Genomic DNA, 15,548 nt, shown 5'->3' on the forward strand with positions numbered 1-15,548 from the left:
AGAGTTCCCCAGAATAACAGGAAAACCCTTCCTTAACCAGAAGTGAAGGCAAAGATCTAATCACACGCCAAATGATTTTGCTGAATAGACCCTGCAATCGGTCTAAAAACCTGAGGAGGTAAGCGAATATTTTGTAGGAAGGCTAAATGTTATGGCCATCTCCAATTTAATCTTGATGAGCGTAATAATCATCACAGGACCACCTTATATTTGCATAGTTCTTTACAGTAATTTGCAAAGTACTTTCACACATGAAACCATTGAGCCTTACAAATCTCACATGGTTAATGGAACAGCAGATATTACCCTCATTTTACATCTAAGACTGTCTGAAAGCCTAAGTGCCTTGTCAGCCCATTCAACCAGCAATTATAAATCTTATTAAAATCCTATGGTATATCCTTGGGGTACCAGAGGATTGGGGGTGGTGGTGGTGCAGAATAGCTCAGAAGGGCTAGAAGGACAGTGACAATGTGACTGGGCACAATGAAATTCAAGAGTCTGGGTCTAGGGCCATCATGAACAGGGTGTGGAAGCGGGGCACGAGTGCAGGTAAAAGGGCCCCGGGAACCAGATTCCCAGAGCAATAGGCCGTCCAGTTCAGGGATCCCAGAAGGGGCCCACACATGTGGAGACTACAGCTGTCCTTCTGGTCAAGATCGAGGTGGAAGTTAACAACTAAAAGCCAATCATGACGCCACTTTCGTGTTCATTCTAGAGGGAGGAAGGGCAGGGAGCCCAGAAAAGCTCAGTACTAGACAGTTACTGAAGTGTAATAACGAAAGTACAACTAGTTGTGTATACCGTCCTAAGGCCGCAATTTACTGTAAATTAGCATTCCTTAATCATTTGTAATCCACCCACTTCGGATTTTGTATGTGGTACGTTTCTACATTTGGATTCCATTTCCTGAATTGCTGGTTCAGTTTTTCAGCCACAAAAATAATGTCTCTTTCTTCTCTTTTAATAATTCTCATTTTGTCTTTTTTCTCCTATAATGCTTCTTCTTTCAATTGCAGTTCGGTAAAATACTCATTTTCATTTACTGCTAAGAGTTTACATAGCCTGAAACAAACAAGAAACAAAGAATTAGCTGGTCGCATCGTTCCGGCATGGAGTCCTAGGGCCAGCCAGCTCCTTGATCTTCAGGTCCCACAGGCACCTGGCCCCGCAGGTTGGTATGAGGACCCTCCCCCACACCACGCCCTTGGGGAGAAAGGTAAGGAATGAAAGCACCCGCCACCCGCCAGGGTTTGGGAAAAGCCGCGGAGATTCTCAGGCGCCTGTCGGGCAGCCCCGAGGTCCCAAAAAAACCCATCGGCCCAGAGGGTCCCATCGAAGAGTTCGGCGACATCAGGCTGCCCTCGAATGTCCCAGCGTCGTCCTGAGCTCGTCGTGCCGCGCCCTCATCCTGAACAAATCCCGTTAACTTAACTCCAGTTACTCTGCCGGTTTTACCATTACACGAAGAATGGACTCGGCTTTCTCCCGGCTGGCCCTGGGTCGGACGGACGCACTGCTGGCGCAGGCCACGCCCCAGGGCCGTCCAGGCCGAGGGTGAGGGGCAGCGGCTCCCGTGCCCCAGTGGGCTAACCGCACTGCCCCCTGGTGGGCACACTCGCAGGTTGGTGGGGCCTGGCCGGTCCAGGGGCTGGCCCCTTGAGTCCAACCTTCTGACACCCTTGGCCCCTCCCCGGGTGCTTAGAGAAGTGACTTGACCAAAGTTATTGGACAGAACCTGACCTTGATCTTGCCACCCACTATTCCCCACTTTCTCAGACAACAGTTACCACCATCATAACCATCCCCAAAGAAACACTAACTGAAATCAGTAAATGGGACAAAAATCATTTTAAAAACTTTAAAATAGAACAGCTTAGAGATAGAAACTATATTATTTCCAATTCCTATGATGCCCCAACAAGGTTCACACAAGGGCTGTCCTCCCAACAGTTTCCTGAATTCTATATGTTCACCATTAAATTCCATGACAAAGTTGGAAATCCATTCACCATTTGTAATACATAATGAGGCATTTAATAAAATTGCATGGACTATATCTTTTTCGTTCCTGTATCCCAGCATTAAGTACAGCGCCTACACGGGCCAGGTTCTCAATACTCGATGAATGCAAAAAAAAAAAAAAAAAAAAAAAAAAAAAAAAAAAAAAGCCGAGACCAGCAAGTTTTTTCTGGGTGGCCTTGACAATTTCTGTACTTGCTGGGGTCACCATGAAATCCATGGTCTTCAGCTTTGCATTTTCAGCAACGTAGGTTATCAAGTTATCCTCAGGTGAGTAGTGAGACCCTTGGGAGCTGATTCATGGCAGGGTGGCTTTGTAATGTGTCACCTTGACTAGGCTACGTTTCCCAGAACTCCCTTCCCCGTATGCTTCCGGATAGGATGGGCCACATTTTGTGTGATAACTGGAGGGCAGAAGTGAAGCAGCAGCATAGTTTTTTACACTTGGAGGGTTGGTGCAGGGGCACCAGGCACTGTTGCAGTTCACACATGTTGTCATTTATCTGCTGGCTCACCTCGTTGGTGTGGGGCAGCAGTCAGGCCTGCATCCAGGCCTGCAGCTGCTCCACCTTGCCCGGATCTTCCTTCAGCTTCTCTTAATTCCTGGGCCAGATGCATATTTAACTCTGTGATGAAGGGCACCAGCTTCTGCAGGACACCCACATCATCGAAGTTGGAGGTGGTGAGAGACTGACATGGGTTCCCGGCCATCCTCGCGGGTTCCAGCTCGTGCTCCTGGGCGCCAATGTGTTCTTGGTCTCCCACACTTTATGTCCATCTTCCTTTCTCGATTGCCTGCCCTGCAGACTTCAAGCTCCAGCATTAGATGCAAAGACAACAGCCTTACAAGACTGTTTAACCAGCTCCCACAAGTGCATGCGGTCAAATTCCTAGTCAATCCCTTAAAATACATATACATGTACACAAATACATGTATATATATTAATTTTGTATTAATGGTGCTTTTCTGATTGTAGTTTTATATACATAGTAACCAGACTCATCTTAATGAGTCAGAAGGTCACCAACTGAATTTTTCTTAGGATATCACTGCTAAAATCACCAGAGTAGTTAAGTTTGGGTTGTTAGATCCTGGTAGGAGTGGGTAAAGGAAAGAGGAGCAAAACAGTATCAAAAAATTACCAATTTTGACTGGCTTAAGTAAGTAGAGCAAAGGCGGGGGGGGGGGACGACAAAGGAGAGTGGCAGAGGACTGTATCATGAGTTAAAAAGTAGGGAGATGACTAATTTACATCTGAATTATCTAAAGTTGCAGGCTGGGGCAGGAGTGAGGCAAGACACACAGGATGCAAAATTTAAGGAGGCAGGCACTTGTCTCAGCCCTGTAAATGAGCTAGGTTATAAAACGCCATCTAATCACTTTGGCACTTTGTACAAAGAATGAATGCGGCAGGGCTAAGCCAAAACTGGTCCTTAGACAGGAACCCTCACTCACTGTAGTGAGGGCCCAGAGTGAAAGCCAGCATAAAACTCATCAAGGAGTAAGGATGCAAGTTGTCAGGGAAGATGAGTCAGGCTGGTAGTTCAAGACTGCTTTGACTGAGGTAGGGAACTGTGGCCAGTCCTTCCTAAAGGTTATCCTTTAGGCTCTGAGAAACCCTACGCAGCACCAAGGTATGGGAAGAACCCAGTCTCTAGGTGCATGAAAAGGAAAGCCCATCTGCGCAGCCTTGGCACAACCTAAACCAAGACAGAGGCTAGAGTGTAAGGGATTTGTAATACACCTTGTTTTCAAGAAGCCTGGACACTCATGTTACATATACTGAATATGAATTATAGTTTACAGTAGAGTGGCTTATAGAACAAGGTTTAACAAGGTAACATTGATTACAGACTATTAATACTAGCAGTTTGACAATCAACAAGTTACTTGATTTGAGCCTCAATTTTCTCATCTAAGGACATGAGCAAAAACCAGTCTCCCTAAATAAACTGTTCTGAGGACTAAATAAACTGTCCACAAGAGAAACTCACCAAATAGCAGTTGCTTGCCTTTCCTTATTTATTCATATTACATATTTTCAAAATCTGTACTCCTGAGGAAATGTTTATAGAGATACCACCGGGTCTTATCCAGGGGCCATTTAAAATTATTTATGCTGGCTAATTTAGGTGGTTTTATGGTTGTTTTAAATGCACCCCAATCTCAGGCCAGCAACCCCATCCTTATATCCACACTTAACACACTCAGGCTCCTGGCATTTGCACCAGTTAGAACAGATGTACCAACTTTCTACCCTCTCCCTTCCTTCCTGCTTACTCCCTCTATGAGTTCAAATTACTGAACATCCCTACTCCTTTGGCTTGGTGGTTTTTCCAGTCCCTAGCGACTCCTACACAAGTCCTGGGAAGAAGTCTACAGTCCAGCCTGAGAGGATCAGTGTTGTTTCTCATGAAGACAGTCTGTAAATATCACCTAGAATCTTACAGGCTGCAGAAGCCTCTGGTCTACTGCTTTCTAGCTCCAGGTTTTTAAGATCCTTGGACCTAGAGAAGATGGAACAGGTCCGTTTGGTGAATGAGATTCACTATGTACAAAGGAGCAACACAAAACCATTTCCTAATACTCTTGGTCTGCCATCCACCTTTCCTCAGTTATCCTTCCTCTTCTAAAATCTTCCATTACAAGCAACACAACATACCCTTCTCCCTGTTAAAATGCCACGATTCCATGCATAGAAGTTGCTTCCCCAGGTAAGACTATGAGCTCCCTGATGCAGGGATCCTGTGTCCCTGAACAATAAACCTTCCAAGGTCACTGGATTCACTGCTCATCTCCCACACTGCAAGGCCCAATCAGTTCATCTGTAGTTGCCTAAGTACCCTTGGAAGGGTTTCTGTCCTGCTGGAACTGGTTGGCAGTGAAAAAGAAATCCAGGTGTTTAGTAGTTCCAATGGTCTGTGCCTGGGGCTCTGTGCAGGGCCTGTCAACATTCTGCAGGAGGCAGCATCCCCCTGGCCTTCTCCCTCCATCCCAGCCCTTACAGAACCTAGTCTTCCTACTGTTGTCAGACCTGCAGGACAATTCTTTGATGCCACTGAAATTGCTAATAACCTCCATAGGCTTAGGACAGGCTAAAGAAATACATCTTTACCCCCTCTGGAGAGGATGTTCCCGTAGCTGCAGGACTAGCCCAAGATCACACGTGTGTGTGGACCCAGATCACACGGACACCTGAGGACCCCAAGTTCCCACCCACCCACCACTGCCCGGCCCACCTGGTCATCTCTTGGAGACTCCAAAAGCTTTCAAGACCCCAAATGATGATTCTCTGAATAAGAATTTATATATTAGGTCTAGTCCCTGCTAGATTTTCTTAGGGAGATAAGGACCAGGCTTTCCTTATCTTCCTTTTTCTTTCAAATCTCATCACAGGGCACTAAGTCCTCCCCCACCCAACTCCCACCACCACCCCTCCACCCCCAAGATAGCCCTAATCTGGGCCTCAAGAGAATCACTGGGGCCCTGCACACATCCCTTTCTAGTCACAATCAGGGCAGTGCTACTGGGTCTTTACTTCCCACTGTGTAAGGCTATGTGGCAGTTTGTACTTTCCAAACTCAGGGCCCACATCTGGCTGGTACCCACCCATCCCTACCCCTCACTGTGCGGGGCACACCTTGGCAACCAGACTGCTGTGTCCCGGAGGCGGGTTCCACCCAGGCTGAAAATCTCCGTGATCTAGGGAAAAATTAATATCATGAGTCAACATGGCCAGTGGAGCTCAAGTAGGGGCAGGGAGGGTGGGGTGTCCCCCAGCACTGACCACAGGTGTGCCAGCCCCTCCTGCCTCCTCCTCTGGGGCCGAGTCAGAGGCGGAGTCCTCCTTGTCCTCCTCAGGGTCAGGTGGCTCCTGCTTCACAGCTAGCAGGCCTGGGTCTACTGTCTGGGAGAGGCGGGAAATGGGCAGCAGTTAGGAGGGCAGGTCTGGTCTCAGAAAAGTCTCTCAGTCAACCTGTCACTCTGCTGAGAAATCCCTTTTCAGTCACACGTCAGCACAGAAAAGCCACAACTCTGCCTATAAACTTTTCCCATTCCCATTCTTCATGTCTCTCATTTTTCTGTTAGTTAGACAGCAAAGTAGGAAAGCTAGTGAGTTGCCGAGGGAGGAATTCTGTGGAGAGGCAGCAATCAGCACACCTACTGCTCTGCTCCAAGCAGCACCAGCATGGTTCAGCAGCATTTTACTCACAGACCACTCCCCTACTGACCCCCACCTTGCTGGGGCAGCCAGGAAACAATACAGGTGAAGTCAGGACAGCTGTGCCTGGTGTCCAGTCTTCCTGGGCATCCGCCTTCTCTTGCTTCACCTGGGGTAAGGCCACAACCCAAGTCAGGCCAGGGCACTGGGCCTCCTGTGTGGAGGATTGCAGCAGACTTGGTCCCAGCTCCCTGGCACGAGGCTAGGTGGGGTTGGAAAGAGAATATGATAAAAGAAGTCCTCACCTGCAACACGGCCTCTGTGGTAGCTGAGGCAGGGCCTGGCACCTGCACAGGACTGCTTGCACCCTCCCGTAAGAAGACAAGGTCGGTGCCAGGTGGGGGCAGCACAAAGCCACCACCTGCTTCCTGCTTCATTAGAGTATGAGCCCGGTCTGCTCGGGCTGTGCGCTTGGCCAAGGGGGGCTTCATTGTTGGGCCCAGCCCAAGCCTCCGAGAAGAGCCAGGCCTCTTTCGACGAGGGTAAGGTGGGGATGGCTCTGCCCCATCCTCAGGTCCTTCCCAGACACTTGGCAGCAGCCGCTTCTGTGAGGAAAGATAAGATATTCTGGCCACCCAGTGCAATGATAAATCACCATGCCTGCTAATCTCTGGGGAGGCTCCAGCACTTCCCTTCGAGTCTTACCTCACTGAGCCTGCTAGCCTCCTGTTAAGTGTCACTGCTACCCAGCCTCTTCAATGACCCCAACACAGTGTCTGAATCCTTTGCCAAGCCACTGCCCTCCCAAACTGCAGTCTCATCCAGCCTACTCCACTCACCTCCCAAGCCTCCCAGGCACCAGGGAGCCTGGCCCAGTTTAACCCACTGACCCTTCCTGCCCCTCTCACCATGGCAAACTGCAGGCATTGGCGCCAACGGCACTTCTGGCGCTTCTGGTTACTGCCCCCGAATTTGGGCTTGTCACAGCAGAAGTCGCAGTGACCACAGTCCATCCTCCGTAAGCAGGCTGCACAGGCCCCACACTTTCGGTTCTGCCGGCGATTTGTGTAAGGCTGCTGGGAGGAGGGAGAATGAGGCTGCTATCACTGGGCCACTGCGGTGCCACTCCTGTTGCCCCTCCACTAGCCCCACTGCAGAGAACTGGTGGCACCTCCGTGACTGGTCGTCAGGCACTGGGTGTACCTACCAGCTGGCTCTCGGTGCTGTGAGGCTGACTGCTCCATCACAGTGCCGACCACTCTACCTGCCAGGCTCACGAACTACTGAGACAATGTCTTTGAGTCTACCTCTAGCAAGGTTCTGCTGACCCTTAAGAAGCTCCTCCTATGGAGTCTAGATCTGTTCATCCTACATGAATCCTGGTCACTGTTGGCTTTTCGTCTACTAGCCCCACCAAAGCATTGGTTCACCTGAAATTAGGTACTAACTTCGTGAATCTCTACACCTGCTGGCCTCATTTTAGCCCCCAATTGCTCATCCCCGTTATCGATAGTACCCATTACTATGCCTTCCTATTCCCCTACTAGTTTCAGTAAAACATCTGCTTCTATGGGTTTAGCCAAGTGCCCTGGGAGAGTCTAGGCTTGTCCGTGTTGGATGGGGCCACTCACTAGCTCGTCCTCGTCTACACAGTAATAGATGAACTCGGCAGGTGGCGAGGGGGCCTGGGTTCTGGGGTGCTGCAGAGGCAAATGGGGTGGGATCAGGGCAGGTACTGGGGTACAATTAGGGTTGTGCCTTCCCCCTGCCCATCAGGGCCTCACCAGCTCTGGGGACCCTGGAGGTTGTGATGGGGGAAGCGGAGGCAGTGGCTGGGCTCGGGGGCGCCGCCTGGCAGTTGTCTTAGTGTCACAACCTCCCCTACGGCGGCCATGTTTACCCTGGGAGAAAACCAAAAGGGTGATTTAGACTTGATGGCATGGAACCCAGAAACCCCAACTCCAGGACCCAGGAGTGCAGAGAGCATTCAAGGGACAGATGGGCAGAGGGTAGGGTGATGCACTCACAGCAGGGGGAGCCACAGCTAAAGGAGGGCGTCGTTGACATCTCTGATGGTGGCGACGGAGGCGGTGGGCAAGGTGCTGGCAGACAGGGGCAGGTAGGTAGGGTCAGGGAGGTAAGCATGGGGCGGGAGGAGAAAAGAAGACATGAGGTCGGCAAAGCCAAGTTGAAAAGAAGCAACAGCAATTTCAACAGCAAGGTGAGATCTGCCCCAACCCTCACCCTGTCAGTACTGGCTCCCCAACCTGACTTACCCGTAGGCAGCGCCGCTGAACGCACCGCCACTGGCGCCTGAGACCAGGGCGGGGAGGGCGAAGGCAGATACGGCAACGGCCACAGTCCTCTCGAGTCTGACAGCCCCGGCATACTCCACACCCTCGGCTCTGTAGGGGAGCCAGAGGCATGATGCTTGCAGCCAGGCCCTTGAGGGCCGGAGGCAAGGGTGAGCCTTAGGTCCACCTGCAACTGCCCAACTCACCCTTTCCACGATCTTTAGGCACCGTCTCCTCTCACACTTGCAGAACAGCCCCGAGGCCACATCATGGGGCAGCTGCAGGAGGCAGGTGGAGCAGGCCCCGCAGTCCTCGGTTACCTGGCAGGCTGCACACTCCCCGCAGCCCACACGCTGCCAGGAATGGGTGGGGCAAGGTCACAGGCCCAAGCAGAGTGGCTTCAGGAGCATTGCCCTCATGTGTCTGCTGACCCCACATTAGCTCCCATCACCACTTCCGCTAGGTGCCCATCTGCCTCATGAATGTGTGTGATAACTACTGATTTCAGCGACCAATGAAGCTGTCACAAAGTCTGTTGGTTCCCCGACTAACGAGTCATCATGTCTACTGACACCTCATTAACTCCAATGACTGCCTGCTGGTTGTGTTTGCCTATGAAATCACCCTGACACCCTGCAGGCCCAGCATCATCTGCTAGCCCCTCCACCAGCCCCATTACGACTTGCTCCCACACTTACAGAAGGGCAGCTGGTTGTGCTTACCTTATACATCCTCTGCTCCCGGTTGAAAGCAATTCTCTGTGCTGGAGTAGGGAAAAAGGAGAAAAGTGGAAGGGGGGAGCAGACAACTGTCCTCAACCTCTGATATCCACCGATCAGCCTTTAGCTTAGCCTGACAGTGGTCTGCTCCAGCTCCTCTCCCCCAACGCCCTCAGGGCCACGCACCTCGGCAGTCCTTGCATAATGTCTTGAGTCTCTGCCTTCGGGTACCATCTCCTGCAAAGCTGATTCCACAGTTCTCACAGCACCTGGGATGGAAATCGCAGGTGTAGGGCCCTGAATGTATGCCCAACCACAACCCTCACTTACTTGGCTCACTTTAGGCCAATACTCACCCAGGTGCAGGGAGCGAAGCTGGGGCTGTGGCAGTGTCAGTCTTGGCCTCATCTACTGGAGCTTCCTTCCTGACCTCACTCTTCTGGGGTTTAACTTGACGTTTCTGAGCCTTGGCTGGCTTTGAAGGCTTCTTCCGCTTTTTGTTGGGGATGGCCAACGATGGGGCCTGAAGATGAGTGAGGAAGGAAGGCTGTAGAGGTCAATGGGTGGGTTACTAGGTGACTTGGTCACCCCTGCACAGCTAGCCCACCATGTGTAGTACCTTGGGAGCTGGATAACACAGGATGCCTTGTTTGAAGTCAAAGAGGCTGAGGTCACACGCAGGGCCCAGGTATCGGGTCAGTTCAACTTTGCTTCGGATCCTGTCTCCTGTGGGGCTGAGGGTAGGCCAGGATGGGTTGGCACCCAGACTGAGCTGCAACTCCACCCACACAAGCCTCCCCCAGAACCGGTGAACAGGCCCACAGGGTTGGTGGGATACACAAGAGGCAGCCTGGGAATGGCCTATGAGCCTTGACCAGACACTACCGCCAACTAATCCTGAATCACAGGGGTACAGAAGGTGTTTAAAATATCAACATACGTGTATACAAACACCAACAAATTTAACATGAATGTAAATGGATATGCACGGATTATGACATATACTACTATCGGTGTTCTATATAAATAAAAATAAACACAAACAGGATCACAAATGAAATAACATAAAAATACCAGCATTACACACTAAATATGTTAAGCAAGCAAAAAATGCAACAAATGTTTTTAAAACAGATATAAACAAGCATCCACCCAAGTGCATGCACAATCATACATGTAAAAAAATTAATGCAACTACACAGAAAATCAAATTTGTGATGTTGGGTGACAATACTCCACAGGTTTCTTACTTTTCTTACAAGAGGCATGGATTGTCCTTTGTTACGAACTATCTTTTCAAGGATATTTGTGCAGCAAACAGCCTTGGAAGATAAGGGAGAGGGTCTCCATGCAAAGGGAAGGCATCCCTACTGTCCTTACATTATAAAATATCTGATTCCTTCAGCTCAGGGTTCTTTTCCTATAGTGCAGCCTCATGTATGTGTAGGTGCTGGTTAGCCCTCTTTATATCATCCTACGGGGTTTAAGGGACCGGTACAAAAATTTATTCTGGAGGCTGCTAATAGTGTGAGTGACAAACTGTCTTTCACCTCCGACCAAGGAGTCTCAAGATTCCTACCAGTATCCAAAGAACTGTGACACATTTGCTGTCTTGCCCTAAAGTGCTAGTCCTTTATAAGTTTTAATTACTGACTTTATAAACCTTGAGAGCTTTATACAAGTTTAAATATGTGAATGAAAGTACAGTTAAATATAAGTATTTATAAATAGACAACGTTTTTCTAGGAAAATGCAACTTAAATACAAAAGTAATTTAGGAAAAGTATAGAAAATTTAACAATTACATCACTAATATATCTTAAAACACTTTAAATGCTTAAGTGTAAATTATTTATTAAGTATACTGACAAACATGTTAAAGTCTGCTTAATTATATATCATAAATACAAACACAAAAACAATAGTTAAGAAATATGCCAAACATACACCTATGTATTCAATAATCCTCTTTATTAATAATAGTTACATTCTATAAAGTCACTTTGAACACTGAATTAGTGAATTACTCCTAAGAGAAGTATAGATTAAGTTCCTGCAAGTTTCTGGTTCCAACATTTTGGTCAACTGATCAATATATAACCTTGTTTTACGTGTATTTAAAGATACCCGCCCTCCCAAAATAAAAATACCCTACTTACATATTTTTCTTAACAATAATTAACTAAAAGCCAGGACCCGTGGAGGCCACTGGTATTACATAGGTTCTTTGCCAGTGTCTCAACATTGAAACAAGTCAGTCTCCTCGACATTGAAACCCAGCCCTTCCCATAGACCTTTTCATGGACAAAAGCTGGCAAATATGCCTTAAATTCTTCTGCAGAATCTTAATATACAGAACATGCCTCACATGCAAATTTAAATTTTTTCACAATGTTATCAGCTTTTAAAAAGTGAGTTGATCAGAACTAGCTGAGATGGGTTTAACATTTTCCTAACCCTGGGTAACATGAATGTCAACATCCCTAGCTTGCAGCCTAACAATAACTTCATTTTATGGGTCATCACCTCATAGATCCACAAATTTTGCCATTTTTCCACCTTTTCCATGGCTTCATCACATACTGTAGATGTTGTTTTAACACTCTCTGGAGTTGTCTCATATGCAAATTTGCAGATTTCCTCTTCTTTTCTAGATGTACCATGTTTCTGATTCATTAACATTGAACTCACAGTCAACGGTACTGCCATTCATGCCTGACAAAGTTCAACACATATTTTCTCCTCACAGCATACCATAACCTTCCTCCAATTAGAACACTAGAAAGCACTTCAGCACTGTTTGGGGTCACTGTGAACAGCAAAATAACCAGTAAAAAGTACAAAAATTCAAAAAACATGGCACTAAGCAGTTGTCGAGAAAGACACCATTTACAATACAAGAGCTAAACAAGAAGCAAAGTGAGTATTGACTTTAGGAGTACAAACTTTGGGGAGCAGGTGAATTGGCAAATATGGAATCTGTGAATAACTGAAACTGTACAATACATAAATTTAATCACACCCCCTCGATTTCACGTAGCCAGAACCTTACCCCTGCCTGCCACATCCCACCCAGTACCTCTGGTAATAGGTGTCTGAGCGTCCACAGGTGGCACCTGACTTGCGAAAGACCTCACGGCGCTTCCAGCCAGGGCCCAGAGCTGGGCAGTCCAGCCAGTCCTCAGCCATGGGGGCCACGGGAAGGAGCAGCGGCCTACAATGTGGAGGGCATAATTGGAGAAGCTGAGGTTCTAGTGGGGATCCGTGGTGCCCCAGGCCACGCAAAACACGACTACTGACAGTCCAAGACCTGGGACCTGCCAGACAGAACTGACCAGTACAAAAACACATGCCACTCCACCCCTCTCTTCCCATGCGCCAAGTGTTGGTCATTCACACCCCTTCCTGACAGTATTCAGCACCACCCATTTCCCAGCTGCCAACCTAAGACACTTTCATTCTCCCCTGCCTCATTCCCACCTTCCACCGCCCCAGAGACACTGTGACCTACTGGCTCTGGTTACTCCCCTTTGTTACCCTGAGAGCCCATACTCCCCCTCAGCCGGGGAGGCCCCAGTCTAACTCACCTCGACCTCGGGCAGAGAGCTCCAGTCTCACCTCCCATTCACTCCCTCCTGTAGCGCAGACAGCTCCCATCTCTGTCTCTAAACTTTCCCTGTTCCTCTCTTGCCCCACATCTTCTTAACCTGCCACCTGTGTCCTCCGCCAAAGAGCTCCCAACCGCCCCATACCCCTGGCCTGAAGAGCCCCCCTCGTTCCTTTTCCCTGTCTCAAAGGGCCCCCACTCCACCCCTCCTCCCTCTCCGGCAGTGCTGGGCGGGAATTCGCCCCAATCTCAATCCCCAAGCCTCCCTACTCCTCTCCTCTACAGCTAAAAAGTTCCCTTACGACTCCTCTTCATCCTTCATTCCTGACCTCCCCCTCGGAGCTCCCCCGGTGCCTCTCCATTCTTGTCCGAGAATTATGCCCTCCCTAACTGTCAGCATTCTGCCCCTACTCCTCCTCGTCCTCCAGAGGAGCCCCCGTCCCTACCTTTCTATTATTCCGATGCCCCCCTTTCTACCCCGTCTTCGGCTGGAGAGCCTCTCACTTCTCGTCAGCATTCTGAATCCCCATTTCTCGCTCCTTAACCGGAGAGGCCCCGATGTCCCGGATCTGCGCTAGGATCCTTCCCTGTTCCCTTCCGTCCTTACCCAGCGTCCCGACACTGCTACCTGTCAGCGTTCTGAGCCCCTTCCGCCCCGTCCTCCGCGTGAATCTCCTCAACCCTCCCCTTCAGTATTCCGACGCCGCCATTCCTCCCACTCATCGGCCTGGGGGCCCTTCATTCCTCTCCGTCAGCGTTCAGAGCCTGAGGTCCTCCCTTTCCTTCGCCTGAGCGCTCCCCACTTGCAACCCCGCGACTGTCTCACCAGCTCGGCACCGGGCCGGGAGCTTCCGCCGCTCTAGGCCCGCGGACCCATGGCGAGGGTCCCGCCTGCGACTCCCGCCTTGCCCTGTTCCTCTTCTTCCTCCTCCGCAGCCGCTTCCTCCGTAGCTGTAGCTGTCGCCGCCGCGGCCGTTCGTTGCTCCCGGAACCGGAAATCCGCTGCCCGCCTCTCGGGCTCCGCCACCGGCGACACGCCTGCGCTCTGCTGCCCTGCGGGCGCTTGCCCTTACCAGGGAGGACCCCGCGCCTGCGTGCCGGCTCCCACGGCGGGCGCCCCCCCGTCCGGGCCCGCTGCGTTTGCGCGCTGACGTCCAACTACCGCTCGAGCCGCGGCCGGGTAACAACAGCGACTGCGCGACTCTCCCCAGCTGGCCAACGGGCGCCTTCTCCCGACTCCTCCCACCTCCACAGTGCGTGCGCTCCGCGGTCCCTGCCCAAGGGGGCGTGGAAGCTTGGGTTTAGCTCAGAGCTCCGGGTTTCTTTGGCGGTATCTTGGAGGGCCGAAGGGCAAAGGCTGGGCTTGTGTCAGCGCCCTCGTCTACCTCTCGCCGACGCTGTCCTTTTGCACCCTCGTCCCTCCGGTAAACACATTGCAAACAATCTGGTACCCCGTCCACGGTCCGGCAGCCAAAAGAGCAAAGCTTTCAGCCCAGACTTAAAAGTTAGAACAGGCTGGTCCTGTTCCGTGAAGCGGCCATGCAGGTATCTGGTGCCTGCAGGGACCCCGACGCTGGCAACCCCTGCCTAGGACCGAGGAAGCCAGCGGAAGACCTAAACGATGGGACCTGGACTTCGCGTCTCCGGGCTGCAGGCTGTAGAAGCCAGGGAAATGGCTGAATCCAAACATTTTCCTTTTCTGTGCACAGAGTGTGGAGATGACCTAGGAAATCAAGAGATCTAAACCTATAGGTAAAAGCCAGAAGCTCAAATCAAGAATAATTGCATTTTCGAAGTCACTGATTGCTTCTTTCTTTTTAGCATGGATGCTACTCCCTAACAAGGTAGTTAACCTGAATGCAAACAGGAGTTGGAACAGTTCTCAGAATTAAATCTGTCGGACTATTTCCCAGATTAGAATTCTCATCGACTAACAGTTTTTAGAGAAACTGTCCTTGAGACCTTTGTTCATTATCATAACTCTCGGTTATTAGATAAGCAAGTGAGAATTTGAACCAGAAAAACAGTCCAATAGATTTCACTTACGGAGAAAGTTGGATAACTACTCCAATAATCACAAATTAGAGTTTACGTGCATTGACATCAAAATTGTATTCTTGCCAGAATTCTGGTTTTCATCTATAAATTTAGATTTTACCTACACTATCTTGACCTAAAGAAATGTTATTGCTATCTACACAAAGAGAAGGGCAGATGCTGACGTTAATCATTTTTCCTGATTTTTTTATGCATACAAGAATTGGGGTACAGGCCACAGGTGGGGGTGGGAGAGGATTCACCAGAGACAGAGTGGGGAACAGAAGAGTGTATTTCAGATTGACTGAAATACACTGCTGAGGGGAGCAAGGGGTGAGACAGGAGAGGTCTGCTGCACCATGTGAGTCACCTCCCTGGCCAAGGATTGCTGCAGTGACTGCAGATAGCTTCTTAGTGCCGCACTTTATAAAACACCTTATGCCACCAAGGAGGGCCCCATTTTTTTAATTTCTAAAGAATCCATCATGGAGATGCAAAAACTAGGTATCCATTGTTTAAATCTTTGATTCCTTGGTCATTGGAGGATGAAAAGTTTTTTTTTGTTTGTTTTTTTCCTCCCAGCACCAGATTCCTGCATGACTGCTTCACAGAACAGGCTTAGACTATTCTGACTTTAAGCTTATGCAAATGACTTTGCCCTCTTGCTTGCTAGACCAGTGAGTTTGGTCCCAGAAGGTTCACAATG

The 15,548-nt window shown here is 49.6% G+C and overlaps 1 protein-coding gene across 14 annotated transcripts; it reads right to left on the minus strand.

The window, feature by feature from the left end:
* Positions 1-170: 170 nt before the first annotated feature.
* MBD1 (methyl-CpG binding domain protein 1) lies at positions 171-13,970 on the minus strand. Of its 14 annotated transcripts, none has more exons than XR_001145507.1 (18): positions 13,632-13,970; positions 12,278-12,412; positions 9,818-9,932; positions 9,555-9,721; positions 9,385-9,467; positions 9,202-9,242; positions 8,686-8,832; positions 8,462-8,590; positions 8,213-8,287; positions 7,970-8,086; positions 7,817-7,885; positions 7,094-7,261; positions 6,491-6,790; positions 6,262-6,399; positions 5,811-5,930; positions 5,664-5,725; positions 2,538-2,829; positions 983-1,065 (listed from the first exon to the last, which is right to left on the minus strand). XR_001145507.1 is itself a non-coding variant. In XM_012725887.1 (18 exons), exons 2-17 carry the CDS (start codon positions 12,385-12,387, stop codon positions 5,267-5,269), a joined length of 1,890 nt encoding a protein of 629 aa, XP_012581341.1. In that variant the 5' UTR covers positions 12,388-12,412; positions 13,632-13,970; the 3' UTR covers positions 983-1,065; positions 5,263-5,266. The 14 variants fall into 14 exon arrangements, 13 of the variants coding, with proteins under 13 accessions (XP_012581339.1, XP_012581341.1, XP_012581333.1 ...); XM_012725887.1 differs by lacking the exon at positions 2,538-2,829 and adding an exon at positions 5,263-5,315; XM_012725886.1 differs by lacking the exon at positions 983-1,065 and adding an exon at positions 5,263-5,315 and having other exon boundaries at positions 2,756-2,822.
* Between the last annotated feature and the right edge of the window lie 1,578 nt (positions 13,971-15,548).

This window comes from Condylura cristata, unplaced genomic scaffold, assembly GCF_000260355.1.
Source record: "Condylura cristata isolate star-nosed mole 26May11 unplaced genomic scaffold, ConCri1.0 scaffold00016, whole genome shotgun sequence".
Classification (NCBI taxonomy): Eukaryota; Metazoa; Chordata; class Mammalia; order Eulipotyphla; family Talpidae; genus Condylura; species Condylura cristata.

Bases quoted from the DNA above. Each gene is read 5' to 3' on its own strand.
- MBD1 (XM_012725876.1), bottom strand. From the start codon at position 12,387: ATGGCTGAGGACTGGCTGGACTGCCCAGCTCTGGGCCCTGGCTGGAAG. The intron at 9,933-12,277 runs GTACTGGGTGGG...GCCTACCCTCAG, and splicing joins TCAGACACCTATTACCAGAG to CCCCACAGGAGACAGGATCC. The intron at 8,591-8,685 runs GTGAGTTGGGCA...GCTCCCCTACAG, and splicing joins GCCTAAAGATCGTGGAAAGG to AGCCGAGGGTGTGGAGTATG.